General features: G+C 43.7%; 1 protein-coding gene across 2 annotated transcripts in view; it reads right to left on the reverse strand.

Annotated features, from left to right (window-relative positions):
* Ppp2r5e (protein phosphatase 2 regulatory subunit B'epsilon) overlaps nt 1-20206 on the reverse strand; it is a 149440-nt gene extending 129234 nt beyond the window's left edge. The window contains exons 1-2 of one of the 2 annotated variants that reach the window (XM_028857987.2): nt 19598-20206; nt 17251-17411 (exon numbers count right to left, since the gene is read on the reverse strand). In XM_028857987.2, the coding sequence (XP_028713820.1) occupies nt 17251-17407 (157 nt within the window). In that variant the 5' untranslated portion in view covers nt 17408-17411; nt 19598-20206. Of the gene's footprint in view, nt 1-17250; nt 17415-19597 lie in introns of both variants that reach the window. The other variant, XM_028857979.2, reaches the window with a different exon arrangement.
* Nucleotides 20207-24063: the final 3857 nt, after the last annotated feature.

A 24063-nucleotide genomic window follows, 5' to 3' on the forward strand; every position in this document is an offset into this window, starting at 1 on the left:
TATGTGAGATGGGAGGGGAGCCAAGATCTCCAGAAGTTCACAAGACCCTAGTATACACAGCAGTGAACAAAAGATTCTGACTCAAGATGAAAAGCAAGGGCCAACACCCAAGGTTGTCTTCTGACCTCCACATCAATACACAGCAAGCACACACCTGCATGCAAACACACATATGTATGTATGCACAAACAAAGACAAAAAAATGTAAAGACACCTTTTTTCTTCCTAACAAGCCCATTCCCACTTTGAGGTCTTTTGTGGGGGGGTGAGAACCACTTGCTGAGTTTAATTTTGGTTACTTGAATGAACATGGGTGGGGCATTATTTACTGGAGCACAGGCAACTTTATCAGTGGCTTCACCACTGAAGAAAAATGCTACCTCTCTCCCAGCAACCATTAAATAACAGCCCATAATCCATCAGGGAGGGGTGGGGCCCCAAATGTGCCCCTCCCCCATGTTTAATGGAATGTTGACAGGCCCAATCTTGTGCAAGTCTTCTGCAGATAACACCTGCAGTGAGCCTGTAAGTACTACGGCTGTGTTGTGTCCAGAAGACACTATTACACATTATTTCTAAATGATGTGTAGTCATCATTACAAACAGCAGTGCATTTGTATGGGTTTGTTAGTGTGAGTTTTTAATGCCTCTGAGAACAGGATGATGCCAGAGACAGTTCAGTAATAAAGCTCCAGCGCAGGGTGCTTACCCAGCATGTGTAGGACACTGGTTCCATCACAGCACCACACAAAAAGCGCAGTGATAGACAGTTATTGGCAACCTAAAGATTGGTCCCTATCCTGGTTTGTTTTCTATTGCTGTGATGGCACACCATGACCAAAGGCAACTTGTGGAAGAGAGGGTTTACTTGGCGTCCAGGTTCCAGTTCATCAGAGGGAAGTCAGGGCAGCAGCTCAGGGCTGGAAGTGGGAGGCAAGAACTGAAGCAGAGGCCACAGTGGCGGCGGCAGAACATGCTGGTTTGCCCTTCAAGGCTTGCTCAACCTGCTTTCTTATTCAGCCCAGGACCGCCTGCCCAGATGTGGCCCTGCCCACAGTGGGCTGGGCCCTCACACATCAATCATTAGTCAAGAAAACGTGTCACAGGCCTGCCTACAGGCCAACTGATGGAGGCCTTTTCTCAGTCAGGGCTCCCTCTTCCCAGATGACTCTAGTCTGTGTCAGGCTGACAGAAGTAGACAGCACAGTCCCAGAGCTGGGAAGTGAACACTAAAAACCGTAGGACACAATGGTCCGCCATCCCAGCACTGAGACAGGTTAGGATGTAAACCCTGTCTCAAGAAACAAACAGAAGGGCCAATGAGACAGCGCGGCAGGAAAGGCGCTTGCCAGACTAAGAAACCGAGTTCAAGCCAATGCCGAAGTGGAGGGTGAGGGCCAGCTCCACAAAACTGTCCTCTGACCTCCACATACACGGTGTGACACAAACCACACACACACACAGTAAATAATAAAAAATGGTGATTAATTGAAAGGACAGGAGCAGCTGTATTTAGTATTCTGATTTTCAAATTTTCATGTTGGCAGGATATATCAAGGTCAATGTTTTTAAGATTTTTTTTTCTTTTATTTACATGTATTGGGGTTTCCTGCAGAGGCCAGAAAAGGACATCAGATCCCTTAAAGCTGGTGTTACAAGTGGTTGTGAGAAATTCAACGTGGGTGCTGGGAACCAAATTTAGATCCTCTCCAAGAACAGCAAGTGAGCTTAACCCCTGAGCCATCTCTCCAGCCCCTTAGTTTTCATTTTTGAAGAGTCTTATGTAGTTTAGGATGAACTAGAGTTCACTGTGCAGCAAAAGCTGGCCTTGAACTCCTGATCCTTCTGCCTCAACCTCCCAGGTGTTAGGATTACTTATAAGAATGTGCCACTGTGCCCTGGAGTAAGCAAAAACAAAATGCTTTTTTTTTTAAAAGCACTAACTAACCCAGGAGGTCCCAACCCTACACAAAGAACTGTAGGCAACTAAGGAAAGCTGGAAATAGGAGAGGTGATCCTCCCCAGCGAAGAGCTGGGGTTGTCCAGTGCCAAATGGTCAGCCCTGAACACACACATACAAGTAACATTATATGGACTGAGCAGGTTATATTTCAGAACATCTATGTCTACCCATCCATATACACAGATGAATGCAAATGTAACTAGTGAAAAAAGGAGGCCATGAACTTGAAGGACAGCAGGGAGGGGTGTATGGGAGGACTTGGAGGGAGGAAAGAGAAGGGAGAAATGTATAAGTATATTATAATCTCAAAAATTAAAAAAAAAAATACCAAAAACAAGCAAACCACTAGCTAGTTCTATCAGTTGTAGCTGAGAATGAAGGGGCAAAGCATGCAGATGGACAAAGACAGCATGAAAGGGAACCCCTGAAACTCCTCCAAAGTCCCCGTATCAATCTGTTTGCAACCCCTTTTGACTTTGTTCACAAATCAGGGTAAGTATCAGTCTTTTTGATGCACACGTCATGAAACAATAGCATGAGGAAAACTTTTAAACTAGTTAAAACTAGTTTCGTTGCCCTCACAATATTCTTCTTTTCTGTTCTTACTATTCTTGACTTCAAACCACTCACTCGAAAGTACTGTACATCTATTCTGTGTAAGGCAGGCAACAGCTGTAATCTGTCCAGAGCTACCAGACAACCTCTCAGGAGCCTGAACCCACCACTGTCCTGCCTCTTAGGATCTAGAGAGAAGCTCAACAATATGCCAGGCATGCCTCCTAGGGCAATGGGCCTAGGACCAAAGATTGTATTTCCTTATTTAACAGACAGTGCTTTTCCTAAAAGGATGCCCAATCCCAATCTTTCCCATGTTCTTTCTAAGGGTTCATGTTTTCCTTTGAACAGTATTCCAGGTACAAGTAACCCTGGATCAGTTAAGCCTGACAGCACTGTGAAGTAGATCTTTCATGATGCGCACACAATGAATGAACTTTTGCCAGATCTCTTCCCTGACACTGCAGATTCTCCAACAAGATCCAGAACCATCAAGCCAACTCCAAGAAATACCAATGGCCAGCAGAAAGAGAGAAGGAATGTTCATTAAGCAACTGGTACACACTGGGGACTTACCACACTTACTTACTCCTCACATTTGCCCTGAAAAGAATGAGTCCTGTTTTACCAGAACTGAATTGTAAGTTCCAATTCTTAGTTCAGAAGACTAGGACTTACCACCTAGACTTAAACCCAACTCCTCCCCACAGGAAGAAAGGGAGTGGCGGGGCACACCCTCCTAGTGTGCCAAGTCTTCCTCTGTGACTGTCATGCCTTCTCTGAAACAGTAATTCACCCGGGCTTCCTACCTGGCCTCCTTCCAACCCCAGATTCTTGACCTGGGCCACTCCCCGTCACCCTAAGGTGTTACTGCTGACCAGTCGCTCACCTCGGCCCGCTCTGCTCTTCCTGCCCGCTGTCATCTCCTCTGAACTTTCAGGATTCTCAAAGTCAGTATAGATGGCTCACTCGGTAAGCCATCGCGACCCAGCACAAGGGACATGTCAGGTCAGCCCAGGGCTCACCTGGCTTCATCTGTTAATGGCTATCATAGAGATGACAGTGGAGCCAAGGAGCCTGGCCTCCAACCCTGTCTCTCTCCCGCTCTCTCAAAGCAGCAAGTTGCTGGCCCTGCTTACCAGCAAACACACTCTGCTCTGAAATGAGAGCCACGGTACGCTGCCAGGCACATAGCAGAAGCAGCACATTTTATTTGTCTTCTTCACTATTTCTTTACCAGGAAGGACAATCTGAGTTTACTTGCCCAACTTCTAGATTCACAGTTAGTCCGAGGAGCAAAATTACCCATTTACAGGCACATTCAATTGTATTGCTTTCATCCAGCTTAACTTTTTTAATGATACTCATCAAAAAATCTCCAAGTGGAAACCAGACATGGTGATGCACACCTTTAATCCCAGCACTTGGGAGGCAGAGGCAGGAGGATCTCTGTGAGTTCGAGGTCAGCCTGGGCTATAAAGTGAGTTCCAGAATAGGCTCCAAAGCTACACAGAGAATCCCTGTCTAAAAAAAAAAAAAAACCTCCAAATAACCACAGAATAGTCGCTCGGTGCTTTCTACTTTCAAACACCTTCTAGAAACAATTAATAATGATGATGATGATAATAATGATAGTAATAACACCTTCTATAATTCTGCTTGGTGTTATAAGAAATTAAAACTCAGGAACAACAGACAAAAGATGAAACCTCTAGTCATGAGACAGCCCTGTACAGAGATGGACTAAATGACAAACTTTCCTCATTGGGGAAATTATGTGTGCGCACACACACACACACACACACACACACACACACACACAGAGCGCAGGAGCAGCTCCTAGCCTTTGGAGAACCCCTTTGAGAATCTGATAAAAGCTCTAAACTTTGCCCAGAAAAACATCCATAGAGAGCCAAAAACCATTGGAATTTTGAAAGGATCCAGGACCTTCTACAACATCAATAAAAAACCCTTCCCAACTAAGAGCCACTTGGGATACGTGACACTGCTTATATTGAGAAAAGTCTCATCAAACCTTGTTTTAACCACAAAAAGCTCAATAAAGCAAATTTTTAAGATATTTTCTCATTCGACTCCTCCTGCCTTCTTCCGACTCAAAGCAAAATGCTACAAAACTACCATGGCTTAAAATTCAAAGCAAAGGTTCCGTCTAAACAAAGCTGTGCCCCAGCCTAGTGTGCTGGAAGATGGGCCAGGGACAGGAGGCGCGAGGCTGAAGTGCTGTTAAATGTCCAGGTGTTCTATTCTCCAAGCATCCCTTCCTAAAGGCCAGTGCCTGTATACTTGCATGTCTATGGATCTGCCTGACAGCCCAAATACAAAGTTATATTCTCAAGTTATAGTTACTGATTAAAGTAAGCAATTACCAAGGTTAAGTTAAACTCTGAGTCTGCCCTGGTAGACAACTACTAAAATTCATTCACCCAATGATAAGTTTGCCTTCTACCTGTTCACTAATGCAACTCCCCTTGAAGGTAACTCTATAACCCACTCTAGGTGCTTATCCAAAACAAGAAGTCTATCTGAAGTTGTGTTAATAACAATGTGGAAATTCTTCCATAAGAACCAGTTCTCCATTCTGTTCTCCTAATTCTCACAACTCAACATGCTCCACTTTCCCTTCCTTAAATGGAAAGAATTCATGTGACATATTAAAGGAATAAATGTCAACTGAAAAACACTAACAAACATTTCCCATTGTGCAGTTTTTCTAATAATTATAACCATTAACATTCTGCAATTCCTACAGTGTGCCCAGCACTGAACCAAATACTTCCAGGCATTTAATCTGACTCTATCAAGTAGATCCTAACACTCTCCCAATTTCAAAGAGGAAAACAAGGTAGAAAAGTCAAATACCAGCAAGGAGTAGACCCAGAATTCAAGTGCATATGACACTCACACCTACATTCTTACCTGAGGGAGGCTCCTACTGACTGAAGGAAAGCTCACAAATTATTATTTTTTCAACAAAGATTCTTTTCCCACTACATATGCTTAGGTCTACTGTAACATGAAAATAAGATTTCATAGTTCTGAAAGAAAAAAATTAACTATAAAATAGAAGTGATATCTTTGCAAACCAAAGAACCATCCTAGCCCTTTTCTGAAAATACAAAACTATTACTGATCTTTTACAAGCACTACAAAATTTAATCACTAGTATTAACTGACATCAATAGAAAATGTAAATGTTATGGCAGGCCATCACAGCGCTCAGATATGCTGTTCTCAAGCCATGTAAAGGAAGTCTGTGGTCTGACGAGCCTGTGGCTGGTCCCGGAGACCAGCAGAGAGAGAAAGTCTTTCTCTCTCCTTACATTTGCTCTTCTGCAGCACAAAGGGACGAATCAGAAAAGGCACTCTGCGTCTGCCACACATGAGATATATGTCCCTCCTTTCTCCAGGAGACACTGCTGCTCTCTTCCCCCTGAATCATTTAGATCACTACAGCACAGTCACGCTCAGAGCGTTACGGGAGCACTCAAATTTGATCTTTTAAAAATAAAAAGGTTTGGCCAAAGTGGCACACACCTTTAACCCTGTCTCACGAAACAAACAGAAAATAATAATAATAATAATGTTAATAATAATAATAATAATAATAATAATAATAATAATAATGTTGCAAGGCAGAAGAGATAACTCAGCAGTTAAGAACTCTTTTAGAGGACTCAGGTACCCAAATGGCAGCTTGCAATCGTCTCTAACTCCAGTTCTAGAGGATGGGACATCCTCTTCTGACCTCCACAGCCACCAAACACATGGTGCACATACATATATGTAGGCAAAACACTTATATACATAAAGTAAAATAAATATTTTTTAAATATTTAAAAGGTCTCAAATAGGTTCATAAATTGGTATCAAGAATAAAATTTGTATTAAATTTAGCTTTATTAAAACTAGCTTGGTTTTCTTATTTCACTATTTAGGAAGAAAAAACAAGCATCACTTTAACAATCGGGCAAATATCAATCTACACATCATAAAAATGTTCACAATTACTAAGAAATATTTACTGAATGTCAACTATGTATAAGTCTCTAACAGCCACTGATAGACGAGAAACAGGGTTTCTCTACCAAAAATTATCTTATCCAGGAAAGCAGACAGACCACAAACAAATTAACGAAGATCAATTTTCAGATCATAGAAATAACAGGAGGGTGGACACGGTGGCTCACAGAAGCCAGCCCACCACTCAGGATGAGGCTGCAGGATCAACAGAAATCCAAGGTCAGCCAGAACTACAGGAGACGTCAAAAACCATACAACCCCAGCATTTAAGAGTGTGGATAAGGAATTCAAGGTCATCTTAAACTACACAGGAAGCTTGAAGCCAACCTGAACTATGGGAGAACCTGTCTCTACAAAAAACAGCGGGGGTGGAGGGGAGGGGTCTAAGGACAGATACTTCAAAGAGGTCTCATTTGAGCTAAAACTTGAAGAATGAGAAGCAGTCAAGGAAAAAATTTCTACATCTAAAGGAACCAGCTCACATTCACTGGGTACTTCAGTATATGACCTGTCTTGGTTACATCCTAGAAAGAACCATGCAATAATTCTTTTTATAGCTTAAAATGTTTTACACATAAACATGCCCATCAACTAACACAATACTCAACCAATAACACTTACAGTCTAAACCAAGGCATGTGTCTAGTGAGAGGGGCAAGAACTGAAGGGCTGAGTCTGGGAGAAGTGGTAAAAGCAACAGATCCTTTCATTCAAAATAAAGGTCTCCTCAAGGGAACTCTGTGATTTCAGGGAGTTCTTAGAACTGTGCACAGTGCACAAGGTCCCAACTAGATGGAAACCTGTGAGACTCCAGCGAAGAACTGAGACCGAGTCACCATAACCTACCACTCTAAATTCAAACCGCTACCCAATCTACAAAGTGGAGAGCACAAACACAATGTCACCAATGGGAAATTCCATCTGACCTTATTCAACATTCGGGTTGCAGTCAAAACACATGTGCTCGCTAAGTACTATCTGAGATTACTCATGTCCCATGTTTATAAGTTATTAATGAAAGAACAGAAATTCATGTTTAGACTTAGGTCTCATCTCCAAGATAGTTCACGTATAGTTAACCCTTGAAGAATCCAGATTTAAGCTACACATGTCCACTTTATATGTGAAATCTTTTTAAGGTATGGGGAGAAATTTTAAAGTTTTTTCAAAATAAAAAAAAAACTCAGCCTAGGAATACCAAGACTTAAGGAAAAATGTTATGAGCACGTAAAATACATAATACAGCATCATCTACTTTATCACCTACCACCATAAAATATATACCTAAACCTTATAAAATGTCAACATTTATCAAAATTTAGAAAGCACAGATTGTACATCATGTCACTCACAACTAGATAAACGTAAGGGCACATAAAAATACAGTATTTAAGCCTTTAAATATTTTAAAGATTTAAGGATTTAAGTGGTGCACAACTTTAATCCCATCACTCAGGAGATAGAGGCAGGCAGATCTCTGTGAGTTCCAGGCTAGCCTGGTCTACAGAGTGAGTTCCAGGACAGCCAAGGCTACACAAAGAAACCCTGTCTAAAACAAAAAAAAAAAAAAAATTTTTTTAAAAGATACAGTATTTAAATCAGATGTAGTAGTGCATGCCCATAATCCCAACAGTGAAGAAGCTGAAGAGGATCCATCACAAGTTCGAGGCCAACCAGGATTAAAAAAAAAAAAAAAAAAAAAAAAAAGAGTTGGAGTTGGAATGGTAAGAGCCAGTAATTGAGAGAGAGAGAGAGAGAGAGAGAGAGAGAGAGAGAGAGAGAGAGAGAGAGTGAGAGAGACCATTATTAAATCCTAACTACATAAAATTAGCCCCAGTCCATAGTACATTACTATAATTTCATACCCACCCCCTACTGCTCCTGCTGTGAACTCAAGAGCTGACAGTATCTGCTTATAGCTGTGTGACATCTCCAGTAAGGAGTCCATCTTTCCAGCTAATTACAACACGTAGTTAAACTACCGTCTCCTATGCTTCTCCTGTCTTTTCACTACAGTACAGGACCATACAACACATAAACATGAGCGCTAATCAACTGGAGGACTCCTAAGTGTTCCCGCGGCAGCAAGAGCAGACCGAGAGCCCTGCACGGCCTTACCACAGGCACTTGTCAGGGCCGGCCATGCACCAGCGCTCCAACGGTCCGCAACAGGACCAAAACCTAGCAGCTCGCAGCCCCAGCTCACGGCAAAGCTCACAAGGAGCACGATACAGAGAAGAGCACAGGGAGCTGTGACTTGGGGGCCTCATGCTGGTAGCACCTGCTAGCAGGGTCAGAAAGTTTGTTCTTTAAAGGATATGTAGCATTCATCAACAGAATGAAGGTAAGGCTTACTTTTTGACTTCTGATAGGTGTATATCAGACTTCCAGTCTAGAAGACTAACTCTAGAAAATAGCAGAGGTGTACAAGTTTCATGTGGCTGAGGGAGAGGAGGACATCCACGATGCCAATCTTACAGGCCCGGGTACACTTCGAGCTCAAGCCAGTAGGTCTCACTAAAGAATCTATGCATGCAGAGGGTTCCAGAAGAACTACTAGAAAGTGGGAGTGAAGAATGAGGAAACTCTCCCAAAGGCCAAGCCCTTCCCAAGAGAGGAGAGTCCCACCTTACTACTGCAGAGACACCCCCCCCTCCATGGGCCTCTACCACAGGCTCCCCCCCTCCTGTGCAGAGAGATTGATGGAGGATGCTGACAATCGGGCTGCAGGAGAACACGGCAGACCAGAGTGTCGGGCTATGCACAGGAACTACAGTCTGCAATTCTGCAGGGGCGTCCTGACAAAGACAGCCTGGAGGAGGCGACAATGAAGAAGACAAGGAGATCAAGATGAGACCGAGTCAGCAGCACCTCAGCAACCATACATCACCATTTCCAATACCAACGCAGACGCTCGGACAACGTTAACTACCAATGGCAAAGAGACAGTACACCAGCTGAGAACGTGTCCACCTGGGAGGCTGAGAAGGGCAAGGCTGAAGAAATGTTGGATCACCATCTCGACCATCTGGTCATCCAGCAAGAAAAACTAACATGAAATTCCAGTAACAAGAAATGAACAAAAGCATAGAGCTTAATGCATCCATGCTTGCCTTGTGGAGGCTGATTAGACAAGAGCTATCTGCTAAACTATAAGGTTTGATTATTTTTATCTAAACATGTTTCTTCTCGATAGTAACTTTTTTGAAATCTGTTTTTCCTCAATGCACTTTCAAAGGTTTTAAATTGTTTCCTATCTAACCACGCTGAGATCTTAAGTTTTTGGGTTTTTTTTAGATTTATTTTATGTGTATGAGTGTTTCACTTGTGCGTGCGTGCGTGTGTACATGAGTGTTGAATATCCTAGAATGTCTCCAGTCCTTTGGATTCTTTTCCATGTCAGGGTTTCTCTGTGTAGACCAGGATGGCCTGAAACTCTCTCTCTGCAGACCAGGCTGGCCTCAAACTCATAGATCTGCCCACCTTTGCCTGCAAAGTACTAGGATTAAAGGTATGTGCCACCACGCCTGGCTAAGAAGTTCATTTTTAATTTACAGTAGAAAGTTTACAACTAGACTTTTCCAAAAACTAACCTTGGAATGTTTTACTCAGATTTTTCAGCTGCACAGGGAGGCAGGAAGCAATACCTCTAATCACTGTGTTCTTCAAGGGATAACTGTAGATACAAACATTCCAAAATCCAAAACCTGAAAGACGGAATATTCAACCTGTGCTTATCAGACACCATAGAGATGAGTACGAATGCAAACTAATACTCTACTTTTAAGCCATAAGTTATTATGAACACTTATTTTTTACTTCTCTGTATGATAATTCTCTATGCCATAGAAGTAAATAATTTATATATATTTCCCCCCTAAGTGCTCCCAGAGCCAGAGAGACAGTGGTTAAGAGTGCTTTTTGCTCTTATAGAGGACACACATTCAGGTCCCAGTACTCACACTGAGTAGCTCCTAACTGTCTCAAACTCCAGCTCCAGAGAGTCTAACACCCTCTTCTGGTCTCTGACACTTGTGCACACACACTCACAGAGACACACATGCATATAACTAAATATAAACCTAAAAAAATAAGACGAGAAAAATAGTCTTACCTAAAAGCAAATAAACTGATAGAATTTTTCAACTTGAAAACAATACAGTTTGGTACCTGATTTTAAGCAAAATCTTTATCATTCCTTCCCTAAAAAAAAAAAATACTACCATGCTCCCTCCAGTGACACAGAGCAACTTTAGTGTGTCTAATGTATACATACTCTTTTAGCTCAAAGCAGAAGTCATAGCTATTTTTAAGCCCCAAACACACACACACACATAGACACACACACACACACACACACAAATGTAGCTACCTAAAGAACACATATCACAACCGATGGTACAAACATCAATGATTCTCAGTTTGTTTTATAACAGACATCTGTTTGAGAACCTGAAAGTATTATGAAATTCTTCCATTTAAAAACAGATAAGAGGGACAGGCAGGATAGCTCAGCAGGCAAAGGCATCTGACCAGAGTTCAATCTGTGGAACCCTGTGGTGGAAGAAGGACACCAACTGCCACAAACTGTCCTGACCTCCAGACACACTCCTTAGCACACACATGCTCACACACACATGCACTAGCAGGAGCACATCAAACAAAATCTTTTTTAAAAGGCTTGCTCTCAACAATATGGCAAGATGCTGGTAACAGGTGAAAAGTCCAAAGACGTCCACGATAGCTGGTCCAGTAAATTTCAAAACATTCACAAATGGAATCTGGGGGTTGAAAAAGGTTTAAAATTGCAAAACTATGCTCTTGTTTCATCATTATGAGAAACTCAATTTCAAGTTTTCGCAAAGAAAGCATTTTAGCACTGGCCTATGGCTTACACACTGCTTTCTGAAACTCCCACTCAGAGATAACAGGTGGCATTCACTGGCACGGCAATCCTCACATTATAAACCAGGAGAGGGGGCTCGCAAGGAAGTCCCTTGTCCAGGACGACACGACCAGTGGACCAGCTCCAACCCCCACGGGCCAGCGCGGCCTTCGCCTGCACAGCACTGTGCCCATGGCGCAAGCGCACTGCCCACACTCCAACAGTGGCTGCCAGCCCTATGAAAAACTGTCTTTGCACAAGCACATCGAAGGCAAACCTCAGCAAACCTGTAATTATACTGCACATCCTACTCTACACTCCACAAGGTAGAGCTAGAAGATAAAAGAATCCAGTCATTAGAAAGGCACAAAACCACATCTAAATGGAAATTTTGAAGTTCTTATAAACTGTCACTCTAAAAATAAAAAAAAAAAATCGAAGCTTCATCTTTGGGACTGAAGTTTCAGTGGTTTTAGGGGCTGGAGAGATGGCTCAGTGAATAAGCCACTGGCCAGAACTCCAGCACCCACAGAGAAGGCAGGCGAGCATGTGGCCCACCTGCAATCCCAGGCCTCAGGAAGAAGAGATGGGGATTCCTGAGGAAAGCTGGTTAGCCAGGCCAGCCAAAGCAGGGGCACTGGGCTCCAGTGAAAGACACTACCACAATATAGAAAGTGGAGAGTGACCTAACCCATGCACGCACGCTCACAGACAAACACACACTTGTACGTACTCATGCACAGAAATAAAGTGTTTTTAGGGGGCTGGAGAGATGGCTCAGCACTTAAGAGAACTGCTCTTCCAGAGGACCCGGGTTTTATTCTCCACACCCACACAGTAGCTCACAACCAACTATAACTCCAGTCCAAGAGGATCTGATGCCCTCTTCCAGCTTCTATGGTCAATGCACACACGGTACATTGCACACACGGTACATAAATTCAGGCCAAACACCCATACACACAAAGAAAAGGGGAAAGGGTATTTTCAGAAGCTGGAAGACAGCTCAGTGACACAGCACTTGCCTGGTAAGGCCCTGGGTTCACTCCCAGTACCACAAAACTTACAAAGTGCTCTCATTAGGAAGAATTTTACCACAAAGAGACAAAGAATTCGTTTCAGCTGAATGGTGCCTCCAGTCACCACAATTTTTAAAATGTCTGAAGTATCTACCAAAGACCCTAAAAACAACTGTGGAGCCAGAAATAATGACACCGGTCTCGTTATCATCCCATCTTCAGAGAGGTAGAGGTTTTCAAAACTATCTCACTCAGCTCTAAACTTGGAAATCGTCTAAGAAGACTTGAGGAAGAAATAAGGAAATAAGGACGTGAATAGGACAGGGAGAGGAAACAGGCACGAAGCAGGCACTACCTCTGCGTCTTACTTGACTAAGCTCTGAGTTCACCTAACCAGGGTAACTGGCGAGCCTGCTCCCTGGACTGCTGCAGGTCCAAAGAGCATCACAGCGACTGTGGGAGGAGGCTTCACTGTTTTCTACTTGGTTGGAAGGACGGTCCCACTGTGAAGGCCAGTGGCCCTTAAACTCACAGTTCTGCCTCGGCCTCCTAAGTGCTGCTGTTACAGGCATGTGCTGCTAGTGGTGTGGTTCAAATCGACACAAATCTTGACTTTATTAGAGATAGATAGATAAATACATACATACACACACATACATACATACATACATACATAGGCACTAAACTTCCCCAGACGTTTCCTTACCAATAAGATGGGTCCTTATGGTTCAAAAGTTTTAGGTAACTCCAAAAAACACTTTGAGATAAGAATAGAGAAAATTCAAATATGTGTATTTGTAAAGGTCAGCGTATCATTTCATTAGACATAGCTGAGGAAAAGGTGGGCCACTGTATACATGTGCACAAGACCACATGTTGTTTTCTACAAAGAAATAACACCAAGAACACAAGTTTCAGAAGATCAGCTACCACAGAAGAGGCAGAACAGAAACTTTCTCTTCATTTTCTGTTACAGTTTTCCAAGTAGTCAGCCTCCCAGGTGGTGCACACATTCATTCAGGCAAAACACCAAAACATACAATCAAACTACATCTTAAAAACAAAAAAGAAATTCACAAAATCTGATCACAGTGCATATTGTATTCACACAAGCCTTCTTAGTCAGGGAAATGCTATAGAAAATTAAGTCCATATCTATCCTTTAGCATTTATGGACAGTTCATCTGGGTTTATTCTGGGTTTTCTTAAAATAATGTTGTTGGTTTTTTTTAAATCCTAGAAAGGAAATTCTTCCTGTATGTTCTTTCTAGACTGTAAATTACTTCCAAAAAGCTGGTGAGAATAGAAGGCAAAAACAATCAGCCAACCCACTGGAAGGAGGACAAGTGTCACTGTCACTATGGAACCAAGAACACACATTGCTCCATTCTGGACCTGACTCTACGTCTCTCTGCTATTCTCCAGAGACGCAGAAGCCAAGGATGGAACCCTTGCGAGCCCATGACCCCACGTCATGTTTAAGAATCACTGTCGGTCTGTCTGCAGCTGGGTTAGTGAGTAGTCTCTGATCTAGATGCCATCTGATTCTCCTCTACTGATACACTACGCAAATGTACAAAACCTACTCTTAGGAAACATTTCATGCTACCAGGCATAACTTGAAAATTTTAGAAGAGGGAGCTGAGTAAAATGTGGCTCAATGTCAGAGCACCTGCCTAGGATGTACAGGACCCTGGGTTCAATCTCCAGCATGGGAAAAAAAATCATGTATTTATCCAATAATCTCATAAAGAGATGTTTGACATCCATAAACAAAAGGTAAATGGACATCATAACTCCAATAAGCAACTTCAGAGCCTTGTAGGGGGAGATAAGCACTGGTGAGGTATGGAGAAATCAGGACTCCTGCACACTGCTAATGGACAGCTTCTACATAGCAAGGCCTCAAAACTTAAAACATATAAGCCAGCAATTCTATTTCTGGGTATGTGCCCAAAAGAAAGGAAAGCAGGGTCTCTCAACAGATACCTGAACACTCATGCTTGCATCATTCACAACAGCCAAAATGACAGAATGAATAGTAAATAATATGTGCTATATCTACATATATACTGAAATATTGCTCAGAGTAAAATACTGAGACATGCTACAACCTGGATAAATCTTACAAACATCACACTAAGTGAAACAAACGAGTCACAAAAGGGCAAATATTACATGACTCAAAACAGTGACCCTCACAAAGGCATGAAGGGGAACAGAAGTTGCTGGGGGCTGACGGGAAAACAGGGCAAAGAGGACATGAAAAGATGGGAGGTGGATGGTTGTGATAGACACAAAACAATGGGAACACACTTCCTGCCACTGAATTGAAGCTTTAAAGATGGTTCAGAGCTGGGCTTTTAATCCCACTTTTAATCCCGAGCAGTTAATAAAGCATCTACATCTATTTTAACTGTGCACGCTCGAAAGGGGAGGGAGGAGAATGAGAGAAAATGTTGAAATTTTTCTCATGCGTGCCTCTTTACACCTCTTCCATGAATGCTCAGTTCATTTAAGTGACTGCATGAGTCTTAAGGAATAAATGTGGTGATTCAGCTATTGAATTTCTTCTGAACATAATAAAACAAGTAATCTGGGCTGCTGGAAATAAAGTTCTTCCCCTGATAGAGAAGTCAATAGCTTTCCCATGCATGTCTACGTCAGATTAAATGAGTGATGAATCTAGTATGTCTCCTGACCTTTCTATTTACTCCCTAGAATTTTCCTTCATGTTTTTCTTATAACATCATACAATCTAGGCACATTTTTACTAACAATATCTTAAGTCAAAAATCTTCTAGCCAGGCATGGAGGCAAATATTCAGGAGGCAGAGGTAGACAACCTCTCTGAGTTTCAGGTCAGCTACAGAGTCAGACCCGGTCTCCAAAAAAAGTGTTCTCGCCCTCAAAACTTCCTGGAGCTCATCTTCACTACTTGGCAGGTAGAGCATCCTTTTTTCCTTTCTTCGGTGCTGTGGCTCAAACTCAAAGTCTCAGGAATGCTATGCAAGTGTCCTACCACTAACACCCTCCCTAACCCCATGTATCATCTTTCCAGAAATCAGCATTCAGATAGTTTCTACCGATTCAAGTACAAACACTGGGATCTTATTTATGAATTACCACCACTTTAAGAAAAAGTGTTCCCAACAGGCATAGAGGTACATACCTTTGATCCCAGCACTAGGGAGGCAGAGGTAGGGGGATCTCTGTGAGTTCAAGGCCAGCCTAGTCTACAGAGTACATTCCAGGACAGCCAGGGCTACAAAGAAACCCTGTCTCAAAAGAGACAGAGAGAGAGAGAGAGAGAGAGGGAGAGAGAGAGAGAGAGAGAGAGAGAGAAAGTAAGCATTCCCATAGAAAAATCAGACACCTGAAATACCCTCAGCTAAACTTGAGAACCATACCTTCTGACTCTACCTACACACTGCTACAAAAATAAGTATGCATTTTGGCCAGGTGTGATGGCACACATCTGTAATCCCAGCACTCAAGGGAGAGACAAGAAAATCATGACCAAGTTCCAGGCCAGCCAGGACTACATAACAAGACTCTGTCTCAAAAACCAGGGAAAAAAAGGACAGAAAAGAAGAGGAGGGAGGGGAGGGGGAGAGGGAGGAAGGGAATGTGCATTAATAAACTAATAAACCAGGTTATCTGATTTCCTCTGAGCTATTAAAGTCATATCCCTTTCTTCTTCATCCTTAAATACTCAGACAAAATTTCATCTTCAAAGCTTCTAATGTTCCTACATATACCAGCTATTGATCTGATACATTTCAAATAACTCCTATTCACAAACATGAAGCAAACAGATGAAAATTAAAATGGACAGAGTGATCACACATTAAAACAAAAAAAAAAAAATGAAAGGTGTAATTCAGAAAGAAAAAACCTCAGAGCTCAGATCAAAACCTTCCTCTCATATATACTACTGTACATACAACAGGCCTAGTAGTACACACCTCTATCCCAGCACGTGGGGAGGAGAGGCAGAAAGATCAGCAGCTCAAAGGCAGTTTCAAGAGTTCAAGGCCAGCCTTGGCTACATAAAATCCTGTCTCCAAGAACTGAAATTCCTTGCTCTTAATATACTGTGAAAATTAAAATATCATGCAAGTATGATCACCAAATATTTATATTTGTACTATGTGAAAATGCAAATGCATGTTATTAGTGATAAGCTCTACTTTCTTGATCTTTAAAATTCCATATTTTCAAACTCCACTTCTTTTAATGCAAATTAGTAGTACTATCTATTTTACTGGGGTCTACTTTCCAACAAAGACAGTGCAATTAATACATGTCAATAAGCAAATCAAGAATTTAAAAACACAGACAGGGCCAATGAGACAGTTCAGGAGATAAAGGTTGCTTGCTGCCAAATGGGACCACTTGAGTTCAATCCCTGAAACCCACACGGTTGGAGGAGAGAACCAACTCCCACAAACTGTCCTCTGACCTCCACATGTACATAATGTGCAAGTACACACACACATTCACACACACACACACAAATGTTTAGGGAAAAGAAAGAAACAGACATTTCTGCCATTTAGCTTTCCAGCTTATCAACTGGAGAAATTCACCAATAGGATGATAAGTCTCTTTGGATGAGCCCTTTAAAAAGGAAAACAGGTAGACTTGGTCACATACCGGGAACTTCTGGGTCTGAAACCTCTCAACCCTCCAAGCTACAACGCATGAAGTTAACAGATATGAAATACTACGCAGACACTGGTCAATAGGAAAGGAAGGAGGTACCACCTGTTCACGGGGCTTACCTTTCAGCAGCGGCAGAGGTGTGAGCTCAATGGGCTTGCCTTGAGATCTAAACTGTGAGGAGCTTTGCGACCTCTTCTGTCTGGCTTTTCTGACGGACTTCCGAGAAAATCCGTCTACTTTATCCACTGATGGAGGAGTAGTTGGTGCTGAGGACATATCCCTACTGAAGAGAAAGAGGTGACATGAACATGGTTCCAAGGTGAAAGTATTCATGTTGTACACATTCTCAAATTCTCATATACAATATTCATGAAAATGGGAATACATACCAAAAAAATCAATTAAGAAAAGTCTTATCAGGGGGAAAAAATATAAAAAGTAACATGACCACCAACCTTTAAATAAAATCAGAGCTCTAGTGTACCAATCACTGTTCCATTAGAATCATTAAAAAGAAGCTTGCCTGGACTTCAAGTGTCTATACTGTCTGCCCATTTTAATTGCATAGCTCTTCCCATCTTGAAAATCGCTAAAGCGATTTTGGAGCTATCCTGAAGCTGGAAAACGTCCATAGAAACATTTTCCCAACATATTTAATACTATGAATGGGCTAAAACCCTTTCTGCACTTCAAGAATCTACACAAATGAGGCCAGGTGTGGTAGCCAGTAATGCCAACAGTCAAAGAGGTTAAGGCAGGAAAGGTTATGAGTTCAAGGCCAGCCTAGGCTACACATTGCAAACTTGAGACCATCCTGGGACACACAGTGAGAGGAGATTCTGTCTCAAAACAACAACAAACAAACAAAACTACATCGGTATCTATCTGATGGCAAGGTAAAATGTACAATTACTGACACTTTCTAAACAGGACTTTTGGTGCAATGTGCTGCAATTGCTATTATGAGCTACCACACTGCAAATGAGGACAGGCTAGATTACTTGAACGAGAACACACAAAAGGCATAATGAGAATTATTTCAAAGCAGTCTTTTTAAATGAAGCTATCTTAAGTTATTCAGGTTAAATAAACAAAACTATGATAAAACCTAACACCAAGTTGAACTGCAAACAGAACTTCACAGCCTTCCAAGATGAAGCTGGGTCTGAGTTCAAATACTGTTCACTTCCATCAAACCGATGGAATCGACAGAACAGCTTTCTGCAATTTTTTTTTTAATCTCTTGAAATTATTCAAAAGGATAGATGCTAAAAGTCCCAAGCATTAAGCTCAGCCTCATTCGCCAAACTAAACAGATGTCATCATCCAGGTGGCACCGAGGCTCCATGCAAGATTAATGGCAGCCGGATAGCCAGAATGCATACAATGAAGTGCTCAAACGCAGTCACTCGACTGGCACACCAGCACCTTAGACAAGTGCTTTTTCTACTTCCACAGAGTAAGATAGTTGCCTCCCCCATTTCTAAGGCTAAGCAGTCATCTGGACTACCTGAAAAAACGTAAGCTTGGGGGAAAGGAGTGAACAATGTTGAGGTTCAGTTTGGACTTTTGAAGACTTCTTGGTTCTTTCATTAAAAAGTTATGTCGTTTTGTTTTGTTTTTGGGGTTTTTTTAACTATAATTTAGCCTTAAATATGTGACAGATAAACACAGAAATGTAGATTATAAATATCGTCAAAAATGTCAGATGACTTTAAACCTAGTCATCGCATCAGCAAGAAGTTCCACATCAAACTGGCAGGTTGTAAATGTAGGGACGTGTATTGCGATCTGTATGTGACTATTTAGATTTCATTCTAGCCCTGGGAACACAAGATTTCTGCAAACCTTCCTCCATCACTCAGTTGGTCTCTCTCTTCCCCTATCTCTAACGATGATCTATAGGTAGCTTTCTTTTTAATCATTTGCCTCGTATGCGCTCAGCTCTGAATGTCAAGGATCTCCTCAACTCTAAAGCATTGCAGAACTGATAACAGCGGGGTCCCTACGAAGCCCAGGGAAACAGGTTTCACCTGGACCACAGCGCTGGGAGCTTTAGCATTCTCCAAACAGCAGGCAAGCAACCGGGGCTTTTCCAACGGGAAGGAAGAGATCAGGGAAGTGGCCTGTTTGTCTGTAGGTATGTTCACATAAACCCCAAGCCCGGGAGAAGCTGCGCGGCCACAGAATCTTCCTCGCTGCTCCCCCGCCCCCGCCAGTGGATAAAAGGGGAGGGGGGGAAGAGAAACGCCTCAAAAGCCGGAGGGAAAGGGGCAGGGAAGGCAGAGTGGAAGAGAGGTGGTGGCCTCCAAAGCCTCTGCAGGTAGATCAGACAAGTGGGCCGGGCGCTTGCTCCCGCGCACCCCACCCCGCCGCACCCCTCGGCCGCCCGGGCCTGGCCTTCCCGAACCCGCCGCTCGGCAGGTTCGCCGGGAGACAAGCCGCGGGACCGGGAGCTGAAGTTACCTTGAAGCTCCTGGGGAAGAATCGAAGATGATCTGTGGCTGCGCTGGGCGGGCGACAGGCTAGGGGCCGCGGCGGGGGCGGGCGGCGGCCCGGGACGCACAGGGGGAGGTCCGGGCAGCGGCGGAGAGCCCCGGGCTACAGCAGTCCGGGGCGACGTCCCTCCGGTTCCGCGGTGGCGGCGGTGCTTCTAGGCCTCTCGGCTGGCCCCAAACCTCAGCGCTCCGGCAGTGGCAGCGGCGGCCTCACGAGCCTCCCCCGCGGGCCCGTCCCATCAAATCGGTACCGACCCGGTTGCGGCTCGGCCGGTGGCTCTTCGTTCACATTCCCGGCGGGCGGCGCCTCTGCTCGTTGCACCGGACCCGGCGGCGGCGGCGGCGGCGGCGGCGACGCGGGGAGGGGGGAGGAGGGAGGAAGCCTGGATCTGCAGCGGCAGCGAGCACGGGAGTCGGGAGGAGGAGCTGGAGCCGCCGGAGCCGCCGCTGCCAGAGCCGCCGTTCGCTACCCGCGCAGGGTCCCCGTCAATGCCCCTTTCTCTCTCCTATTGTCAATATCACCGGGCGGCTGAGTCCATGGCACACGCGCAACCGAACCTCCTGGCTGGCAGAGCCCGCCTCCGGCGCCCGCCCACTGGAGACTTCAAACGGGAAGCGAGACTTCATTGGTCCGCGGGCGCCTTCACTCCCCGGCCAGCACGTTCGGCTGAGATCTGACCGGGGATTGGCGGCGCGGGGAGGGGCGGGGAAACGGGAGGGGTGTGAAGAGACGAGGCCCTTGATTGGGCGAGGCGCCGGGGGCCCCGGATGCAGCCGCGAGCTCGGGCGGCGCGGCCGCCGCTTCCGCCAGGGCGTCTGAAGTGGGGGAAACTGCGGCGTCCGCTGGGCCCGAGAGGAGCGCGGCGGGCGCGTCCGGAGCTGGAGCTTCCGCACGGCGCGACCCTTGCGGACGGCGAAGCGTCTTCACTGGGGATTCCGAGAGCCACAGTGCGGCAGCCCCGGTGCCTCACGGTTCAGCCCGGACCCCCGCGCTTCCCTGTACCACTCCGGGTCGTCGCGGCCGAAATACCCTCCGTGGCCTCCGCTCAACCGGTGGGAGGCCTGGCCACGGGTTGGACTCTCACCTGGTCTCTTAAACACCCCCCCCCCCCAAAAAAGTCAGTTCTGCTGATCAGCTCCTAATGCTCCTGCGGATCCCGGTGGAGGCCAGCGCTCCGGGAGCTCCTGCAGATGGGGAACGCTGTCACCAGCCTGCAGCCTCGCATTCAGATCAGCCGCAGTCGCTTGTTTCTGGGCTCCGAAATCCCCAGCCCCCGACTTGACATTTTAATTGACAGTTGGGAGTCTGGAGTTTAATAGAGATGACTTACCTCTATCTAGAACGAGTACTAAAATACTTAACATGTGTGGTTTTTGCATCGTTGGAGAGCCCTAGGCCAAATGGTACATTTCCAGAGAATATTCTTAGACTGTCAGTCAGTTTGAATGCAGGCTGCATACATTCGTTGTGGAAAAGAAAAAAAAAATCTTTAATAACTAACGACAAGCATCAGACTACCAGTGGCTCAAAATTTGGAAAACTGAGAGGGGGACATACAGAAGAAATAATAATACTCACAATCCATCAACCCGAACTAACCACTACCATTTTTTGTTGTACTTTTAATATTTTTATTATTTCATATACACATATTACTACAATTTATATATATATAATATATATATTATATATATATAATATATATATATATTCTCTTTCAAACTAGAATGCTTCATTCCGTAGCCTACTTTCCCTCTCAGTATCTTGTCATGTGTTCTGTACAGTTAGGGAACACACACACATATGTGTGTGTGTGTGTGTGTGTGTGTGTGTGTATATATATGTATATGTATATATCATATGCACAAGTGATAACAATCCATTCGTGTTTCTTGTTTGTGTCATTTGTTGCAAATTTCTATCCACTTGGATAGAATTCTGTGCTATGAAAGAGACTGTTACTGCCCTGAACTGAAATGGGAAACACGGAAAGATGGCTTAAATGAAAGCAGGCTCCCCCTATTGACTCCAGACAACTAGCTGCTGACTGGCTGAGTGTCTATTTTTGCTCTAATAAAAGTTCATTACCGTAGGCTGCATACTTATATAGAATGCCTGTCTAGTTCCTGCCTTCAAGTAACTTATACTCCCATACCTCAGTCTTTAGAAATGTTTAATATCCTAGCCAAGCAGAGCCTGTTTCCTCAATGTCTGATTGGTAAATGCAAAATTGAAACGAAGAAAGATTTTGAAGCCAGCTCAATTTCCCTTGGCAACAGTTGAACCGTTAAAAAGTAGTGCACGTTTGAAAGGCTCACAGCTGTTGCTTAGAACATTTCACATTTTGTAGAGTGAGGATTTTGCTTGCAAATTATGGATGTCTATAAAGACAATTCATTTCAAAGTCATTTCATTTTCTATAAAATAGCTGAGCAACTGAATTGAGCAGGTCTTTTTAATGTGGAAACATCCTTGCTTATATGAGGTTTTATTCTCTGGACCAACAATTTCATAAGGAGATCCCAGGGGAAGTGGGGTGTACTCCAAGGATAGTGCAAGGCAATCCACTAGCAATGCAGAAGAAAAAATAATGAATGCGTCTATGCTTAAATTTAAAAGCCATTAGGCTCAATATTTTATATACAGAATGAATGACCCATGGGCCTAGAACAGCATAGATATCCTCCGGGAAAGGCAGGAAGTGTGCATCCCCAGAGGATAGCAGAAAGGGTCTCTTCTACCTGTTGTGACATCCTGTGCTTGCTGGGTTCTATGATTATATTATCTAGGTCTAATTAAACTAAACCCACAAAGCAGACAAATGGCCTTGCAAGAGTCTCACAAAGCACAAAACAAGCAAATACTAGAACTGAGACTGCCATTATAAAATCTTTGACAGCCCTCCTTCAGAGCTGAAATGACAAATCTAGTAAGTCCAACTGTATTTTAACTTAAATAGCAAAAGTGTCAAAACAATTTTAAATGTACATTTATATTCACCACCACCAACAGTGAACTATATCCCATGTACAAGTGGTATGACTGATTCATAAGATAATGAAGCTAATGTGTGCCTATTTTATGAACAAATATAGATGTATTTAGAACATGTGCTCCCAAAAATATGCTGATGGGAGCGCATGAACAAAGGAATTTTGATACTGCTATTCTAGATAGGGAAAAAAACATTTGATAATGTTGTCCCTCCATTATCAAGTTGACAAAATTCAATTCAGTTTTACCACATAGAAGCATTCACTATCCAGATCTCAAAGCTGAGCTTATCAGGAAGCTGTTGGCAGCTTGACCATGTGATTAGAAGACACAGGGTATCAAGTTGTAGCTAACTAGTGAACTACAGAAGTGCTAAGATGAAGGACAGCATCATAGAACTGGTTATCTGTTAGACATCTTCAGAGAGAAACTAATTTTGGGGGGATGGGAGGGAGAGGAGTACATGAAGCTGGTTACGGCCTGAGGCAAGAAGCCTGGGAAAGCTGTGGTACCGACTCCTTTCTTAGGACGACATCGCTACTGTGCCTAAGGAACTGATGTCATATTTCTTTGGGCTGCCTTTATCCACTGGGAAACACCCTCGGCAATGCCATTTCCTTGAGTCATCATTTTAATACTGCAGTTACATTTTCAGATGTACTTCAAAGGTTGTAGCTCTTTTACAGCTTTCTATGTGGCTAGGGTGGCTAATTATGGCTTAAGATTTAAATGGTTAGGTGTCCTAGTTCTCTACTTAGCAGCCTGAGCTGTAATCTAAACTGATAGAAGTGACTGCCGGAGGACCTTTGCATTGTCTTATTCTGAGTTCTGGGACGGATCCAGGAAGGGAGAGAGGGGCTTTATCTCTAATGGGGAAGAAGGGGAGGGGAAGAGCTGGGGACATGAGTCAGTCCATAAAGTGCCTGCCCTGAAAGCATAAGGCCTGAGTTCAGATCCTCTACACCTACATTAAAAAAAAAAAGAAAAGGAAAATCTGTTTGTGGTCATGTGCGTCCACAACCCTAGCACAGGAAGGGCAGATGGGTGGATTCTCAGACCTCACTGGCCAGCTAGTCTAGCCAACTGGTGAGTGCAGGATCCAGTGTGACACCTTGTCTCTAATCGTTAAGTGGAAATGCCAGAAAAGACCCGATGTTTACACACACACACACACACACACACACACACACACACACGAGAAAACAAAAGAAAAGCAGGCTTCAAGTATACTTTATTTGACAGAGAGTAAACCACAAAATAATGTATCCACTTGTGAAATTGTCAGTTTGCACAATTAAATGATTTCGGAGCTATACCTAATTATAAGCATAATGAGACTGTAGACTCTGGGGTCAGAGGTCATCCAGCTCCGCCCCAGCCTTGGTTTCCTCACAGATATATAAGCAGACTCAGTCTTAACTCAGGGCTTAGTCTTAAGA

The sequence above is a fragment of the Peromyscus leucopus genome, chromosome 14 (genome assembly GCF_004664715.2).
Source record: "Peromyscus leucopus breed LL Stock chromosome 14, UCI_PerLeu_2.1, whole genome shotgun sequence".
Lineage (NCBI taxonomy): Eukaryota > Metazoa > Chordata > Mammalia > Rodentia > Cricetidae > Peromyscus > Peromyscus leucopus.